The sequence below is a fragment of the Scylla paramamosain genome, chromosome 18, assembly GCF_035594125.1.
Source record: "Scylla paramamosain isolate STU-SP2022 chromosome 18, ASM3559412v1, whole genome shotgun sequence".
In the NCBI taxonomy this organism is placed as follows: Eukaryota; Metazoa; Arthropoda; class Malacostraca; order Decapoda; family Portunidae; genus Scylla; species Scylla paramamosain.
The window spans coordinates 18,317,954-18,337,149 of NC_087168.1; the positions used below are offsets into that span (position 1 = coordinate 18,317,954).

Below are 19,196 nucleotides of genomic sequence, written 5' to 3' on the forward strand. Positions count from 1 at the left end.
GAGAGAGAGAGAGAGAGAGAGAGAGAGAGAGAGAGAGAGAGAGAGAGAGAGAGAGAGAGAGAGAGAGAGAGAGAGAGAGAGAGAGAGAGAGAGAGAGAGAGAGAGAGCAAACCAACAGAGATGAACAAATAGACAGAAAGATAGACGAACAGCAACAGATAAAAGCCTCCACGTGCTTTTGAAAAGAATATATAATAAATAACAAAAAGAAATGCGTTCACTTCTTTTAGCCTCAGTTGCTTGAATAAGAATACAAGACAAAAAATGCTGTGTTTCTCATCTTTCTATCGGGTTGGTGTCCTCAACAAAGGGTGATGGCCAGGACAAAATGATACACCTTGCTGCAATATACTAGTAATTGGAGGTATGCCCACAAAATTATCTTAGGTAAGTGACTGGAGATATTAAAGTGCCAAATATTATCTTAGGACTTCACATTTGTTTAGTTTTTGGTGTCTAAGATGGTGTTCTCTATATCTCATTCTTAAGGTTTCAGTGTCTGGACTAAGCACCTCTTATAGATTAATATTCATTTCACTCACTGATTAGTTTCTTATTGTTTCTGTCATACCACAAAGGAACATGAACTAATATTAAACATACAGAGGTTTTACTTCCAGTGACACAAATTTTCGGTCACTAACTCCTCTTTTAATTCCATTTAGGGCATATTTGTTCCATTTTATCGAGTGATGAAAGGCATACTGATGAAGAAAAACTTATAATTTATTTAACTTTTCATCAAATTTCACATCATGATTCAAGCAAACTGAGACTGACAAAGATCTTGAATACTAAATGAAGCAAACCAATAAACTTAAGGATAAAGGTAGATGTTTGGAGGAAATGATAAAGGCAATGAATCTTTGTAATAATGCCTACATAGTTAGTAGATGCCCAAACCACACCTTGTGCTGCCTTGTCATGCAAGTAGAAGCACTGGCAGCAGCAGTGACAACAGCAACAGCAACCACAGCAGTATGTTTGTTTTCAAGTTGCCATTATGTGTTATTAGTCACTGCACTTCAGCATTCAGGCCATGTGTGTGTGTGTGTGTGTGTGTGTGTGTGTGTGTGTGTGTGTGTGTGTGTGTGTGTGTGTGTGTGTGTGTGTGTGTGTGTGTGTGTGTGTGTGTGTGTGTGTGTGTGTGTGTGTGTGTGTGTGTGTGTGTGTGTGTGTGTGTGTGAGTGTGTGTGTCCCAGATGTTGGTCGTGGCATCAGCAACAACAAAAATAACACCTGAGGTTCCATGCTGGTCAGGGTGGTGCAGGAAAGGTAAGAATACACGTGCGCACGTGCGCGCACGCGCACACACACACACACACACACACACACACACACACACACACACACACACACACACACACCTAAAAAAAACAGCTGTGAGAATACCATTTTGTGCACTGAGCAGATATAAACAGAGAAAAACATGTGTTCCCAACAGATAATTGAAGAAAAGAGAGGCAATCTTAAAGAGAGAGAGAGAGAGAGAGAGAGAGAGAGAGAGAGAGAGAGAGAGAGAGAGAGAGAGAGAGAGAGAGAGAGAGAGAGAGAGAGAGAGAGAGAGAGAGAGAGAGAGAGAGAGAGAGAGAGAGAGAGAGAGTAAAGGAAACATGTGCCTGTAAGAGGAAGGAAAAAAAACAGCTGCATTATTCCTTGTCTATCAGGAATAACCTCCACTCAAGATACTGATCTGAGTCTTCTTTGCTCTTGTGAGACTCAGCAATGAACATCAACAACAGTGAAGAGGAAGGAAGTGTATAAAGTCAACACAGATGCCCTTAAGATGCTTCTGCCAAGGAAATATGTATAAAAACTCCACAAATATACTCTTAAGTGCTCCTGATCAGAAATTATAATGTACGTGGTGGATAAAGAAGGATGCGCTTGCAGTGATTTAGTTAAGAAAAGCAAGTATGTAGGTATATGCAAAGTGAAGATATTAAATGCTTGATGTGCTCTTATTTATCTTGCATGGAACCTTTACTTGAGGTGCCAACACTCAAAAGACTCATGCAGGTGCAGAGTGAAGCAAAGAAACAATTAATTAGTGTATATATTATTTATCTTGGAGGGACTGCTGCTCACATATAAACAAAAAGATAGGTAGTCATCATGAAAACTGTGTAAACTTAATTTGAATGTAGATGTGGGGAAAACTTTTAGTCTTTGAGAGCTTTCTAGTTCCTTTGTTTTAACTATTTGAGTGAAAAGTTGCAGAAAATTGCAAAATGAAGGCATACTATTTTAAAGTTATCCAGCAAAGTGAGCATGAAAAACGAGACAAAGGCAAAGAACAAAAAGCAATAAGAGGCAGAAGAATATGAGAGAGAGAGAGAGAGAGAGAGAGAGAGAGAGAGAGAGAGAGAGAGAGAGAGAGAGAGAGAGAGAGAGAGAGAGAGAGAGAGAGAGAGAGAGAGAGAGAGAGAGAGAGAGAGAGAGAGAGAGAGAGAGAGAGAGAGAGAGAGAGAGAGAGAGAGAGAGAGAGAGAGAGAGAGAGAGAGAGAGAGAGAGACCAAAAGAGCATGAGCAAAGCAAGGCACAGGAGGAGAGAGGAGTGTTCATGGAAGAGGGAAGGCGAAGCATGTCTACTCACCAAATATGTCTTCATCGTGAGTAAACTCCTCATTATTGCAGGAATAGAGGGACATGGTCATGCTCTGTTCCTCCACCTGCTTCTGCAATGCATCAATCCTTGCCTCATAGCTCTGGGGAGGAGGAGAGACAGCATATGTTACTGATTGATATGATGAACCTTTTATAATTGAGAGAGAGAGAGAGAGAGAGAGAGAGAGAGAGAGAGAGAGAGAGAGAGAGAGAGAGAGAGAGAGAGAGAGAGAGAGAGAGAGAGAGAGAGAGAGAGAGAGAGAGAGAGAGAGAGAGAGAGAGAGAGAGAGAGTTTTTGCTAGTAACTCAGTAAATGTGATGATGTTTTAACTACTGAGGGAGAGAGGGAGAGGGCAGTGTTTTGCTACTAACTGGGTATATGTGATGATTTAATTAATAGAAGAATAAGGAAATAGAAGGGTAAGAAAATAGAAGGGTGAGGAAATAGAATGGTTAGGAAAAGAAGGGTTAAGAAATAGAAGGGTTAAGATATAGAAACAGAAGATATAAGATATAAGAAATAGAAGGGTTAAGAAGTAGAAGTGTTAAGAAATGGAAGGGAGGGAGAGGGTGTGTTCTTGCTACTAATGACATATATGTAATGTTTTAACTGATGATGGAGGGAGCAAGAGGGTGGTGTTTTGCTAATGATTGGATAAATGTGATGATTTTTTTAAATTACTGAAGAAGAGAGGCCATGTTTTTTCCTATTGACTTGGTAAATGCAATGATGTTTGAACTGATGAGGGGGAGAGGGAGAGGACAGTGTTTTGCTGCTGACTGAATGACTGTGATGATATTTATAGATATTTTTACTATTCAGTCTAATATCTCACTTTCTACATCATATGCTTACTAATCTTGAAGTGTACACTACTATTTCTATAAACTAATACAACTGTGCTATGAATAACTATAACTACATTCTTTCTCACTCATCCTTCTTCTGTCTCCCGCTTAACAAATCTATCCTCCCTTCCTCACAAAACAACCATCACCAAACAAAACAGGCCCTTTTCTTACCTTCCTCTCCTTGTCAAACTCTTTCTGCACCTCTTCCTTCTCCCGCTGGTACTGCTCCTCCAGGGCCACCAGCCTCTTCTGCATCTCTTCCTTCAGATCAATGCCTTGGTTCTCCAGCAACTCCACCTGGGCAAAATTCCAGTCAGCCTGCTCTGCTGCATTGGGTGTCTCTGCTGGGGACTTGGTCTCCCGGCGCTCACGGACTGTGCATGGGAAAGAGAGAGGGAGAGAGTGAGTCAGTGAGAGTAGTGTAAATGAGTGTTAAATGTTAAGATGTCTCATTTGGGAGGTTGAGAAGGTGAGTGTCTATGTTAAGGAGATGAGAACCTCTACTTAAAGGTTATGATGATGTGTTTCCACTGGGAGGTTAAGATGTGTCTCCATTGGGTGGCTAAGAAGATGAGTCTCTACTAGGATGTTGAGAAGACAATAGCTGTGAAGAGAATGGAAGATAAGAGAGAGAAAAAAGGAGTTTAAGATTAAAGATGTGTGTGTGTGTGTGTGTGTGTGTGTGTGTGTGTGTGTGTGTGTGTGTGTGTGTGTGTGTGTGTGTGTGTGTGTGTGTGTGTGTGTGTGTGTGTGTGTGTGTGTGTGTTTGCCTCCATTCCCCCTCACCTTGCTCAGGGTGGTTGAAGCGGAACACATGATTCTTGCCGAGGATGACGCGGGAGCCTGTCTTGAGCACCATTGGCTCCATCACCTCCTTGCCGTTCACATAGCACATTGCCTTGGTCACTGGGTGCAGCACCACCACACCTTCCTGGTTCTGTACGCACGAGAGGGAATACATACATACATACCTATACCAAGGCTGTCTCCCCAAAAAATACATACATACATACCTATACCAAGACTGTCTCCCAAAAAAATACATACATACATACCTATACCAAGGGTGTCTCCCTCCAAAGTACATACATGCATACATACATACATAGATATACCAAGGCTATCGCACTGAAAAACGTACATACATACATACATACATACATACATACAAACTATACACCAAGGCTGTCTCTCCCAAAAAAGGAGGGTAGCTAAGACAAGGACAAAGAAATAATTTTGTCAATACGTTCTGCAGATTAGAAATGGAACGTATTCATATTTCAGTGTAAATAAACCACTGCACTCTACAACAGTGAAAAGATCATGAGGAACAGATGACACAAACATGTTTTCATTACAAACTATCTATTTAAATACCAGGCTGGCAATCCCACACAGGTTGGCCCAGACAAAGCACCACACACTCTCTCTCTCTCTCTCTCTCTCTCTCTCTCTCTCTCACACACACACACACACACACACACACACACACACACACACACACACACACACACACACACACTATTCAGACTCTTAGCCCCATCAGCCCCTAATGGAAAGTGGTAGTCTCATGAACCACTGTGCTACACCTTGGGACCTTATGCATAGATATGATTACAAACTTCCTTTAAACAATGCATTTCTTCAGGTAAATATAAGTAAAAAAATTATGAACATTAGAGAAGAGATTGTTTATAAGCACAAATTTTGGGAGACTCATAAGATGTCCAACCCTGTAAGAGAAAGTAAGAATGTTAGATAAAATTATGACTAAGATAGAATTAAGATACTGAGCCAATAAATGTATTTCTTTAAGGAAGGACAAGTAAAAACTAAGAGCCTTACAGAATAGATTATCTACAAAAAACAAAAAAAAGAGGAGACTCACAAGCTGTCCAGTCATGTAAGAGAAAATAAGAACATTTAATAAAGTGGTCTACCTATCTATCTATCTCTCTATACATGAAATGATAATGATGATAAAAATTAAGACATTTAGTTAGCAGCTGGCATCTCAGTGGGCCTTTTTTATCTACATTTTGTCGCCCTTAGCCAGTGCCCCTCTTACATAAAATAAATACATATATAGATAAATAAACAAATGAATAAAATCTTACCTCAAACTGGCAGTGCTCTGGCATTATGTGTGAGCCACACAGCTGGATGTCCTGCGGGATGTTGGACTCAGCTGTGCCCACCTTGGTGAAGCCGTCCTTGATGTAATACAGCAGACACTCTGACATGGAGGGGTCCTCGTTCAGGTTGACCAGATGAGGTGTCTGTTGGTGGAAAATAGATGGTGAGGATGGAAATTTATTCTTTAAGTCATAAATGTTTGGTGTATGTTGATGAAAGATAGATGGTGAGGATGTATATTTATTCTTCAAGTTGTGATGTATAGTGTTTGCTGATGAGAGATGATGAAGATGCAAACTTATTCTGTGAGTCAAGAATGTTTGGTGTTTGTTGATGGAAAGGAAAATTGTGAAGATGCAAACTTATTCTTAAAGTTATGAATATTTTTCAAAAATTTTTCTCTTTCATATCATCTCCACATTTAACTTGCAAGTGTCAGTAATTCTACCTAGGATGGCAGAATTCCTGATAATGTATAAACATCTAGTCCTCTTTAAATAATACTCATAACCATTTTTCTTCCATCATTCCTTAATAGACATACTACCTTCCATAAATTTTCAAGTACCCTTAGTAAAATTAACAATAAATAAATAAATAGAGAAATGATCTGAGTGCATGAACACACCCACACACATTCTTTTCTAGTACCCTTAGCAAAATGAACATGACATAAAAGCAAAAGTAATTTGAGTGCATGTATACAGCCACACACATTCCTGCTTACCTTCTTTGGTGAGAATATACCCAGGGTGTTCCCGTCTTCCTTCAGGGCCACCCCCATCTCAGCAAACACTGCCTCTCGTTGCAAACGAATGCTCTCAGTGCGCTTCAGTTTCTCCTCCCAAGTCTCATTGAGTTCTGAAAGTGAGATAAGTCTTTGCTAGGATCACTGCTCTCTCTCTCTCACTAATCCATATAGTATTTATTGTTAGATAAATAATAATATAAACAACTCAGTAAACCCTAGCTTCATAAATTAGCTGTATATAAGCACTTATTTATATGTATCTATGATATTCCAATAAATATTCAAGCATCAAATCTCTCTCTCTCTCTCTCTCTCTCTCTCTCTCTCTCTCTCTCTCTCTCTCTCTCTCTCTCTCTCTCTCTCTCTCTCTCTCTCTCTTAAAACAGCAAAAACTAAAATAAAAAAAAGAGTTCTAGCCATCTCTTTCTCTCTCTCTCTTTTTTTCTCTCTCAAGAAAAACCAACAATATGAGAGACTTACCAGCAATGAGTTTCTCATTAGCCTGAAGCTGATCCACTGCATTCTCGGCAACAGTCGACACAGGGGAAGTGATCTGGGGTGTCTCCTTGTCGTTCTTGCTGTTCATGACCTTGGTGATCTCCTCACCTGTAGGAGGGAAAGGAGGTAGGTGTGTGAAGTGACTGTCTCAGAGATGCATGGGTGAAAACAACTGGAAAGTAGTGAACCATTCTTGGCAGCATGTTCAGAGATGTGGGCTTGTATCAGCATCTCTCTCTCTCTCTCTCTCTCTCTCTCTCTCTCTCTCTCTCTCTCTCTCTCTCTCTCTCTCTCTCTCTCTCTCTCTCTCTCTCTCTCTCTCTCTCTCTCACTTCCATTATCTCTTCCTTTATTGCATACAAATTCCCAAATCCATTTCTCCCAGTCACCATAAACACCACAGGATCTCCAACACCACAAACTTTACAAAACCTTCACATTGAGTCACTCAGATTATAGATCCATAAACATATTAACATTTTAGATCAATTGAAAGACGTACCAGAAAAAAAAAATCACAACCATACATCACACATTCACCAATACACACACACACACACACACACACATACATAGAGACTAGAAATGTGTAAATATACTAACTTTGAGATACAGTGAAGGACATACCAGAAAGAGAATTATACCTCATACACTCACACACACAGACATATGAAGCTATTGTTAAGAGATGAACCAGGAAAAATCACACACACACACACACACACACACACACACACACACACACACACAAAGACATGAAAGTACAGTTGATGAAGGGATGAGATAGACAAAACAATATGCCACCAAGCAAAGCAAATGAAAGCCAGTGAGGTAATGATGCTGCAAATAACAACTACAGAGAAGTGAGTAGGTCAGTCTCAGGGTGGGAAGTGGGGAGTGGCAGACATGACCATGAGGAGGAGGAGGAGGAGGAGGAGGAAGAGGAGGAGGAGGAGGAGGAGGAGGAGGAGGAGGAGGAGGAGGAGGAGGAGGAGGAGGAGGAGGAGGACGAGGAGGAGGAGGAAGTAAGACACTAATTAGCCAGGAGTGCCAACCAGACAACAGGTCATGGTGTGGCATCTGTGCAGTTTTTGACATCCTCTGGTAATGCCATAATGGAGTGAAGGAGAGCAGAACAAATCACACACACAGTTCTTACATATTTCCATGTTTTTTTACCACTTACACTGTGTATCTGTTGAATGTTAAGTTAATCCTTCAAAAAATGCCTATAATACATTAATCTTTAAAAGGAAACTGTATTAACTTAATCCTTCAAGAAAATCTACATCAAGTTAATTAAATAATCTGTTCCTTAATTATCTTAGTGTTTTAACGAATTACTAATACTGTATTTCAATGAAATGTTCTACCCAAAAACATTAAAAATAATATTTCCTTGAATTTCTTACTGTTATGATAAATTCAATGACATGTTCTATGCCCAAAAACATTGAAAAGTGTTAATGCACAGGAGGAAAGCAATATATTTTTGGTTAGTAATGTTCTCACCTTTAAAAATTCCTAATTTAATAGCATTCACTCCTCTCACTGCACACATCAAAACTCCAACTCCAAAACTATAAAACAAAAACAAACTCACAAACTTACAAGAGGTAACAAAGGTGATGAAAAGTAAAAGAAAAAGTAATATCAGTATATACTGCATGATATCTACAACTTCACACTGCAACTAGAAAAATTCCTGAACACAACCAGCAGTATTAATCTCATGTGCATCAGAAGTCTACAAGAGGCAGCCAACTATATAATGTACTTCTCAATATGGCACTTCTCAGTCACAAATTCATGAATCACACAATGCAAAAGCCCATAAGAAAAAATACTAATGAGTACTTCTGTATACATGTATAGATAATATGTCAATAAGAAAATTTCACATAGTTTTACGTATATGAGAGAATACATGAGTCAAGGCTGAACTGCAATCACTGAGACAAAAGCACACAGCACACATCACAGCACTGACATTCACTCACAAGACTCCTACACTTCCTAGGGTGGAAAAAAAGACATCCAGGAAAAGTGAAGTCATCAGCCCCACCACCTTCACCTCCACCAACACCACCACTGCTCCTGGTAGAGGAGTGAAGGCTGAGTGTCTGTGAGGAGCAGTTCAGTGCTATGATTCAGCTGTGCAGGGTCATATTGTAGCAACTCTCTCTCTCTCTCTCTCTCTCTCTCTCTCTCTCTCTCTCTCTCTCTCTCTCTCTCTCTCTCTCTCTCTCTCTCTCTCTCTCATTCTCTGCTTGTCAATATGTCTGTCAGTCTGTTTATTTATCTCTCTCTCTCTCTCTCTCTCTCTCTCTCTCTCTGACTAAGTAAGAGAGCATCCTTGGTACAACAGTACACCACACACACACACACACACACACACACACACACACACACACACACACACAGTCAGTCAGTCAGTCAGTCAGTCAGTCAGTCAGTCAGTCAGTCAGTCAGTCAGTCAGTCAGTCAGTCAGTCAGTCAGTCAGTCAGTCAGTCAGTCAGTCAGTCAGTCAGTCAGTCAGTCAGTCAGTCACTCAGTCAGTCAGGCAGTCTGGACAAAAAAAGGACAAGTCTACACAAAAAGAAGCTTTCTGGCCTCACATCTGCAATGTGCACCACCCCATCACGGAAACAGAAGGGAAGAAAAAAAGCCAATATACTACACACATTATTTTGGAAGTTTCGGTACGTGGCTTAGCTTTTGGGAGAGTTGGAATTTCATTGTTTTTATTTTTATGGTTTTTGGTTTCAAATGTTTTCTTTTATTGCTGTTGTAGCTTTTTTTTCATCAATGTACAGCTGCATGCATTTAGCGTGGCACCGCTGCCACTGCACCCCCTTGCGCTACCAGAGGTTTTCTTTGTGCATGCTGGTAGCTAACGAACCCAATTTGTGGTGGCCTGATGGTAATGGTGAGTGACCGTGGTGGAGTGTGGCATGGCAGGACGCCTGACTCTGGCCAAATAGTGCACCTTTGGCAAGACAGTCCATGAGCAATGCAGGGGCACCCCATGGGAAGGGGGAAGGCCAAAGTAAAAAAAAAAATAAATAAATAACAATATACAGCAAATGGCTTGAGCATGGGTACCAGCCAAGTGGGGGCTGAGAGGCGTGGGCACAATGGGTGGTGGTGAGTGGGCAGGCTACTTACATGGGGCAAGTTTAGCAGGACGGTTGTCATTGCGATTGATGACCTTGTCATCCTGGCCGGCTAAAGATGGCATTAGGGAGAGAATGGCACCCATGTTAGGCTGGCCCCTTCCTGCCAGTGCCCAGAGAACTAGCAGGCATCTTTTCTACCTTTGTGCTAGCCTTTAGCCGATCTCCCACAATATAAAATGATGGATAGACAAAATATAGAAGTAACAGCAATACCTCCCCCCGAGCAGCCCAGCTAGAACCTGCCTGTGGCCCAGTGCAGCACTCACACTCCTCCCTGGCTCACTACTCAGCAGTATGAAGGTTGGGAGGGAGGGAATGAGGGCCCACCAGCATTACATTACTGCTACAGATACACAGGTGCCTTCACTGAGGGAGGGAGGGAGGGGTGGCCTGCCTTTTTCTACACCAACCAACACTCTGAAGGGTTATTCATAAAAGGGGCAAAGGGGAAGGGAGTTTTTGAGATACTGGTGTAACTACATAGTGTATGAAAGTGTGTGTGAATGTGTGTAAGTGTGTGTGTATGAGTGAGTGAATGCATGAATTAGCTGACAAATCAAGGTGCTTCATCTCTTCTAGTGTTTCCTGGGGTCTCTGTCAGCCTGGCACTCAGTGATTTTCTTTTACTACTTATTTTCCCTTGTGAAACAAAAAGGAGAAAGATATGGAGGAGGAGGAAGAGAAGGTGAACAAGAAAGAGGATTCAGAGATGACAGAGAGGAGGAAGAAGAAAGTAATGGAGGCTGGACTTACCATCCTGCACCTCAATCCCTTCCTGTTTGAGTAACTCTCGCAGGCGCTGTATCTCCTCCTTCAGTTCTCGGATTAGCTTAGCGTTGGCGTCTTCATTCACCACGGCATTACAACGGATCTGCTTAGCCCTGTCAGCATACCTGGGGAGAGCACACTTTGTCACCACCTCAACTTGTTAGGTTTTTTAGTCAAGATATTTTCATGAGATAGTCTGTGTAGTTAACTATTTCATTATTGTTTTTAGGCATTAAAATGGATCTGCTTGGCCCTGTCAGTATACCTGGGGAATGATACTTTGTTACTACCTCAAGCTGATGTTATGCTTTGTAATCTACTTATTTTGTTTGTTATTTCATTAGTTATTTTCATGTTGTTAGTTATTTCATTGTTGTTATGAGGCATTCTGGTTGTATATTGCCATTCTATACATGTTTGAAGTTAGGATAAATATCTTTGTCTCTCTTCAACATGGAGATTCAAGTATTATTGAACTCTAGAGCTCAAAAATACAATGATGGAGAAAATCAAGACTGAGAATGGAGATAGCAAGAGACAGGCAAATTCAAACACAAAGAACACAGAAAGAAGCAAAAAATCATTAACATAAGAAAGAAAACAGGAAGGGATAGACAAATACAGACGCAAAAATAACAAAAACAAGAAAAAAAAAATACACCCATATATAAAGCCACTGATCTCAGGGTGGGCAGTGTCTTGCATAAAAATCACAAACTAGAGAACAAAAAACAGCAACAAATAGAAAAATAGACACAAACTTAAAAAATAAACAAACAAAATAAAGAAAACAAATAAATTAATAAGCACACAGACACAGCCCTGTTATAGACCTGAGGGTGGAGAGAGTCTCGTCATAGTTGATGTCAGCGGGTGAGATGGCTGCCACCATGGCTGTCTTGCTGTTGCCGCCAAGATTTTCTCGCAGCAGCCAGGTCAGTACAGAGTCTCGGTAGGGAATGAACTCTCCTTTCCGCTTCTTATTGGGCTTGGAGGCCTGGTGGATGGCAGAGGAGGAGGAGGAGAGCAGTAAGAGTTTAATATTTTTTCCTCGCATTATCAGACTTACAGAAATTTCAGAAACTTTTAGGAAGCAATCTGTATATCAAAAACCAATGTAAAGTCCCCCTTAAAATATAGATGATAATAATAATACCAACAACAACACTACAACTAATAATAAGTTTGGTTTATTTCAAGTACATGGCAAGCATATTAGCTAAAAATCTGCACATTATGCACATTAACCTTACTTAAACCTATACTCATCACTTCCTCTTGATGCAAACTTTAAACACATTGCAACTGAGCAAAATATTCAGCAATGTATATATATATATATATATATATATATATATATATATATATATATATATATATATATATATATATATATATATATATATATATATATATATATATATATATATCAAAGAACAATACAAAGCCCTCAAAACACAGACAACTTGTACCTACACTCATGATCTCCCCTCACTGCAAACTGTTAACACTTTACAACTAAACAAACCCATGACTTCTCACACTGCAAACTCTTAACATGATTTCCTTTCACTGGAAACTGTTAACACCCTACAACTAAAAAAACCCATGACTTCTCTCACTGCAAACTCTTAACATGATTTCCTTTCACTGCAAACTGTTAACACACTACAACTAAACACACACACACTCATGACTTTCTTTCACTGCAAACTCTTAACATAATTTCCTCTTCAACTCTCAACACTCTACAAGTAGAGATAACAAAATCAACAAAGCATACACACCACTTCTGCCAGGCCGGAGATAACCTTTCCCAGAGTAGTGAGGGACTTGTTAATGTTTGCTCCCTCCTTCAGGCGGGTTCCCTTGGCCCCTGTGGAGTCTGCACGCTCAGAGCCAGCCAAGTCCACCAGCGAGATCTGACAGATGGGGAGTGGAAATGAAAGGTTGTTTTCCATGATTCTTTAGTCCTGTTATTGTATCTTGTAAAGTGGAAGGTTAATATGTTTTTTTATTCCTGCTATTCTGCCTCTTAAAGCTGAAATTTATGGTTTATTTTTTCAAAGGAGGGTACAAGAAAGAGATACAGAGGGAAATTTACAGTTAATCACAAAGAATTGAGAGAGAGAGAGAGAGAGAGAGAGAGAGAGAGAGAGAGAGAGAGAGAGAGAGAGAGAGAGAGAGAGAGAGAGAGAGAGAGAGAGAGAGAGAGAGAGAGAGAGAGAGAGAGAGAGAGAGATGACATATAAGCAAGTACAAAGGTTCAGTGACAAAGAACAAAGAAACAACAGGAAAGACAGACAAGCAGGCAGAGAGAGAAATGGAGCTAAACTGACATAAAAATTTAATACAAAGGAGAAAGATGAAGAAAAAGTAGTAGTAGTAGTAGTAGTAGTAGTAGTAGTAGTAGTAAAAGAAAATAAGAACAAGAACAAGGAGAAAAGAACAAAAGAAAGCAAAGAAGACAAAGAAAACCAAAAGAAAAAGAAACAATTGCAGCAGAAGAAGAATAAAACAACAAGAACAAGAAGAAAAAGACAAAAGAAGAACACAAAGAAGACAAAGAAGAGCCACCCACTTTGGAGACTCGTTCAGAGGTCAGCTTGGTGGTGGTGTCATCCCGACGCTGTGTCAGGACAATAGTGAACACAGCATGGGAACGGGAGGATGTCTCGTTCATGTTGGTGGCAGCAACCGTCCTGAGAGGGAGACACATGAAGGGAGAGGTTATGGTCAGTTAGCAGAGATTTGGGTATGTGTTGTTGCAGTGATTAATTCTGACTTCTGGTCCTGTTGCCTTAATTAATCAGGTTCTGTATGTCCTCTCTTCTACAAAATTTAATCCTATTCTAATCCCTTAGTGTGAGAGTTGAGTCATACTTTCACTCCTTCTATTCATGAGCAAAGATTCACACACTCATTTGGTCTTGCTGCCTTCATCAATCAGGCTCTGAACATCCTCTCTTCTACAACATTTAATCCTATTCTGATCCCTTAATAATAAAAGAGTTAGGTAGTACCTTCATTCTTTTTCTATTAGCAGCCACACACTCACCTGGCCTTGTTGCCCTCATCAATCAGGTTCTGGATGTCCTCATAGGTGGTGACAGCAAGCTTGGCGAGGTCCTCCACATAGGGGCCCAGCAGGGGATGTTCCCTCACCCTCAGGTTGTTCTGTTTCTTGGGATTGAGCAAGTCCCTCACACGCTCACAGTAAATCTCCATGTAGCTCACCTGTGTTTGGATAGAGAGAGAGGACTGACTGACTGATTGATTGAAATGATGCAGCAATAATGGGATGATATGGTGTATGAGAAAAGGAGGAAGAGATTAAGATGAAAAAGGATTGATAGATTAGATGACTGATTTACTGAAAGTGTTGCAGCATTGGGGTTGTATGGTGCTACAAGAGAAGGAGATGAAGAAGAGAAAAAAATGAAGTTATGAGAAGATATGAGATTAAGAAGGAAAGGATGAGAAAAAGGAAGAAGTGATTAGAAAGTTGTGATGATGAGGTATGAGAGTAAAAGGAAGAAGAGAAAGAGAAGATAAGATGAAAAGCTGAAGTTATGAGGAGATATGAGATTAAGAAGAGAAGGAGGAGGAGGAAGAGAAGATTAAAGAGTTATGATGATGAAAAATGAAAGTAATAGGAAGAGGAGGAGAAAATCAAGAGGGAATTATGATGAGACATAACATTTAGAGGAAGAGAAGGAGGAAGAGGAGGAGGAGAAGATTAAGGAGTTATGATGATAAGAAATGAGAGTAAGAGGAAGAGGAGGAAGTATGAAATTAAACAGGAAAAGTTCATACTTGTCTTGGCATTAATTTCTCTCACCTTAAAAACAAATAAGGAAAAGACAGAAATGAATTAATAAAGAAGGAAAATTAATCCATGATCAAACAAATAATGCAGGAATTGGAGGAGGATGTGGAAGGATGAAAAAAAAAAATCTGAAAATGCATGGTGAAATGAAAGAAATGAATGAAAAGAAAAGTAAAATCAGTGAGAGATAGAGGTGGGAAAAAAAGATGGATGAGGAGGAGGAGGAGGAGGAGGAGGAGGAGGAGGAGGAGGAGGAGGTCAGAGTTCAGAAATATGCACTTAAATGAACTTGTGAACTTTCCCAAAGGACAGATTAACTTCTTAAAGAGGAACAAATGAAAGAGAAATTCAAATTGGGAAAAAAAATAAAAGCAAAAACTAATAAACAGCAAGAGAGATGAAATAAGCCTCTGGTGATGCAATATTGACATGTAAATAGTAAATAGACACGTGTTTTTGTAATAATAAGATCATTATGTGTCTTTCATGCCTCCTGTGATCTGTGTGAGGATTATTAAACAAGACAAAAATAATAATGATTGAGGTCAAGGTGATTTTAAAGTTATTTTGAAGCTTTGCATTATTAAAAATATCACCATTACTGTTGGCATAATGTAGAGAGATAAAAGAAAGTGTGAAATGAAAGAAAAAGAAAACTATACTGAAAACTCAAAATTCTAAAGATCATGATAAAAACACTTCAAAAACATTCCAAAAATATATAAAATTACACTGAAAACACCAAAAAATAAATTGTTAGACACTGAAGAGCAGTGTGATATGTTCTGTTAGTACTAAATTTAGGAAGTCACAAGTCTCTCTCTCTCTCTCTCTCTCTCTCTCTCTCTCTCTCTCTCTCTCTCTCTCTCTCTCTCTCTCTCTCTCTCTCTCTCTCTCTCTCTCTCTCTCTCCAAATTATACCACTAAATTAGGTTCAAAATCCCACATGTACTTTGGTTCAATTTCATATTTCAAAAGTTTTCATGTGTGTGTGTGTGTGTGTGTGTGTGTGTGTGTGTGTGTGTGTGTGTGTGTGTGTGTGTGTGTGTGTGTGTGTGTGTGTGTGTGTGTGTGTGTGTGTGTGTGTGTGCATGTGTGTTTACCTATCACTTTATCCTGTTATTGCATACAAGATCTGAGTGAAGCTTCTGTTATCCTGTTTCTATATCTACTTTTATCCAATGCAGTTTGAGATTCATGAGTGTTCCTTCCTTGCATCATCCCTGCCTCCAGACCATTCCAAATATCAATGCTTTTATTCTGGGAGGTGAATTTCTTTATATTATTTCAACAGCATATCTTCTTTAATCAATACTACTTTATATCCTTGAGAAACTTTGTCTTCTTTTATTTGTATGAGCTTATATACTTTAAACATCTTGTCTTCAGTAACTAATGCTTATATATCATTATTTTTGTTTTAGGCAAATTTCATTATATTCTTTAAACAACTTATCTTTAATCAATACTACCTACTTATCTTCTCTAATAAACAGTAGCTTGCATCCTTGAAATATCTTGTCTTTTATCACTAGTGCTCCAAATATCAAGGTTTTTATTTAGAAAAGTCAATATCTTTAATCAATACTACCTTATATTCTTGAAACACCTAGTCTTCTTTAATCAACAGTAGCTTGTAACCTTTAAACATCTTGCCTTTTATCACCAATGCTCATGTTCTTTTGTGCTCTTTTATTCTCCCATCACTCCTCCCCAAAAAGTTCTCTCTGTCCTCACCAAGTCCCTCCCTTCATTCAAGTCACAGCTAAACCTTCCCTCTCTTCTATTCCACACTGCTGATAACCTTAGTCCTTGTAATCTTTCTTCTGATGGTTCTTTTGTGCTTGGTATCACCTTTGTTGCCACTCTTTGTAACTCTTTTCCAATTCATTTTGTGTCTTTGTGTCATCTTTGTTGCAATTTTCCATACATTTTCAGGTATATTTTGTGTTTTTGTATATTTCTCTGTACATTCTCTGATTTATTTTTCAGTCTTTGTATCCATCTTTGTTGCATTTGTCCATAAATTCTCTGGTATACTTTGTGTCTGTATTATCTTTCTTGCATTTCTTCATACATTCTCCAGTATATATATATATATATATATATATATATATATATATATATATATATATATATATATATATATATATATATATATATATATATATTTTTCATAATCTTTCTTGTAGTTCTCTAGACATTCTCTGATCATTCTTGCATTTCTCTATAAATTCTCCAGTATATTTAATATCTTTGTATAGCTTTTCTTGTCCTTTTCTACACCTCTTCTGTAGTTTACTAATATGTTTTTTTTTTCAGATGGGGTGATGAGCTGTATCCTTCAGCCTTGACTCCCTCCATCTCACTCTTTTCCCTTCGATCTTCTTCCCTTAACTAACCCAACTATGTGGCATGACAAACTATTGCATCTGTACTGACATATGTCAACTACTACAATGTATTTCAATTGTATATCAGCTTGATGCATGTAATTCATTATTCATAGTTCATTTTAGTGTTATTATGAATTCAATGTGTCACTGATGAGGGAAAACAAATAATAATACTTCTAAAATCCTGAAAAATGTTTCCAGAATGAGATATATAATTTAAACTACTTTGCATAATGTTATTAGTACTTGTTTATAATTGCATGAGGACCGATGGGGAAAGATTGGCTATTAAAGTCCCATCATGCAACACCATTAAGTCTGTGATCAGCAAAGAATTACTGGTTTCACAACACTTGAATGCTGAGAAATTATCACATTCAGGAAACCCACTGCAAAATAACTGTGCACCTTTTACATATGAATAATTAATATGTAAATATGCAGATACGCAAAATAAATGTATTGATAATTCATTTAATATTCCCCCCCTCTCTCTCTCTACTATCTACAGATATAATTTTTTTCTATTAAAGATTATATTATATTATTATTATCATATCTACTCCTGCACCCTCTCTCTCTCTCTCTCTTTTAGTATTTTCTTTTTTAATTCTCACATTTGCACATGTCCATTTGGCTCATTTACTTTTTTACGTTTTCTATCTTTTCTCTCCTTCACCTCTCTTTGTTCATCATAATTTTCCCCATTTTTTGTCTCTTTTAGTATATTTTGTTTAATTCTCACTGATATTTACACCTGTCCATTTTGCTCATTCACTTTCTTACATTTTCCACCCTCTTCTCTTCTTCATTTCTATTTACTCATCATTTTTCTCTTAATGCATTATGTTCCACCCATATTCTCTCTCTCTCTCTCTCTCTCTCTCTCTCTCTCTCTCTCTCTCTCTCTCTCTCTCTCTCTCTCTCTCTCTCCCCCTTAATGGAAGCTTCCTCTGCCCCCATTACCAGAACCACCAAGGAAAAAGTATGACACCACAAACTGTTCCCCTGACCTACATAGCAGCAACACCACACACAATATTGCCAAACACCAGCATGACATAGCATCTGTTGGCAAGAAACTATGATGCAAACTTTCTTTAGACAATTTGTTAACTTTTTTCAATATATAATGTACTAGAGTGAATTATTATTATGAAGTTCATCTCCATCTGTTTTGTATTTCACATTCCTTTCCATCTGGTTTTGTCTTCCTGATGCAAACTTTTATAATCTATTTATTTTTTTAATATAAAATGTGCTAATTGATTATCACTAAGTTTATTTCCTCCATTCATTAGTTGTTTGATATTCTGTCTGCCTCTTCACTCTCCTTTTTCATTTGCCTCAATTCCTAATGAAAAACTTTACTAGTATCATAATTTCTTAATATCTTTCATACTCTCATTCATTTCTAAAGGTGAACATTTCTTCTCTTCTCCATTTTCAATCTTCCTTTTCTCTATTCTGTCCATCTCCCTAACACAAAACTTAAATAGTATCATAATTTCTTCATATACCTCATTCTTTTGTGTCTTTCAACAGGGGACAATCTTCTTTCCTCGGTTATTCAATCTTGCTTCTTTATTCTATCCATTTTCTTGATATAAAAACATGAATATCATTTCTCTGTAGTTCTCAAATACCTACACTAAGAGATGGTCTGCTTTTCACAGTTTTCAGCCTTCCTTCCCTTTTATGTCAATTTTCCTAATGCAAAATTTAACCAATATTGTCTTTTTAAACCTTTCATGCCTTTCACTTTGCCTCTCTCATTTTTTTCCCATCTTCTTCCTTTACTATTCCGTCCATCTCTCTCTATTCAAAAGTTAACCAGAGCCATTCTTTCATCCCTTCCAAAGGTAAGCCCTGAAAAATCCTCTTTCTCTTCTTTCCAAACTTCCTTCCTAAACTTCTTAGAAAGTGAGTTGCAACTTATTTAGGGGAACTTAACATCTTCACTATCTTTTTTTGAGGTTTTCTACTACTTGACCTTTACAGAGGAGCACAAAGAGGTCCTTTTTGACGCCTGCTTGCTTGGTAATCTTGACATGTGTCCACTTGTCAGAGGAGTGAATGGAGAGAGAGAGAGAGAGAGAGAGAGAGAGAGAGAGAGAGAGAGAGAGAGAGAGAGAGAGAGAGAGAGAGAGAGAGAGAGAGAGAGAGAGAGAGAGAGAGA

The 19,196-nt window shown here is 38.6% G+C and overlaps 1 protein-coding gene across 11 annotated transcripts in view; it reads right to left on the reverse strand.

Moving 5' to 3' along the window:
- The window catches only part of LOC135109233 (kinesin-like protein unc-104), a 110,607-nt gene that overhangs the window by 27,289 nt on the left and 64,122 nt on the right, over positions 1 to 19,196 (reverse strand). For 9 of the 11 annotated variants that reach the window (XM_064020452.1, XM_064020454.1, XM_064020457.1 and 6 more), the window contains 12 exons: positions 13,851 to 14,029; positions 13,374 to 13,494; positions 12,580 to 12,714; positions 11,626 to 11,789; positions 10,778 to 10,917; positions 10,014 to 10,073; positions 6,827 to 6,952; positions 6,323 to 6,456; positions 5,577 to 5,738; positions 4,246 to 4,396; positions 3,631 to 3,833; positions 2,597 to 2,708 (listed from right to left, as the gene is read on the reverse strand). In XM_064020452.1, coding sequence (XP_063876522.1) covers positions 2,597 to 2,708; positions 3,631 to 3,833; positions 4,246 to 4,396; positions 5,577 to 5,738; positions 6,323 to 6,456; positions 6,827 to 6,952; positions 10,014 to 10,073; positions 10,778 to 10,917; positions 11,626 to 11,789; positions 12,580 to 12,714; positions 13,374 to 13,494; positions 13,851 to 14,029 — 1,687 coding nt within the window. The remainder of the gene's footprint in view (positions 1 to 2,596; positions 2,709 to 3,630; positions 3,834 to 4,245; positions 4,397 to 5,576; positions 5,739 to 6,322; positions 6,457 to 6,826; positions 6,953 to 10,013; positions 10,074 to 10,777; positions 10,918 to 11,625; positions 11,790 to 12,579; positions 12,715 to 13,373; positions 13,495 to 13,850; positions 14,030 to 19,196) is intronic. The other 2 variants (XM_064020461.1, XM_064020463.1) reach the window with 1 other exon arrangement.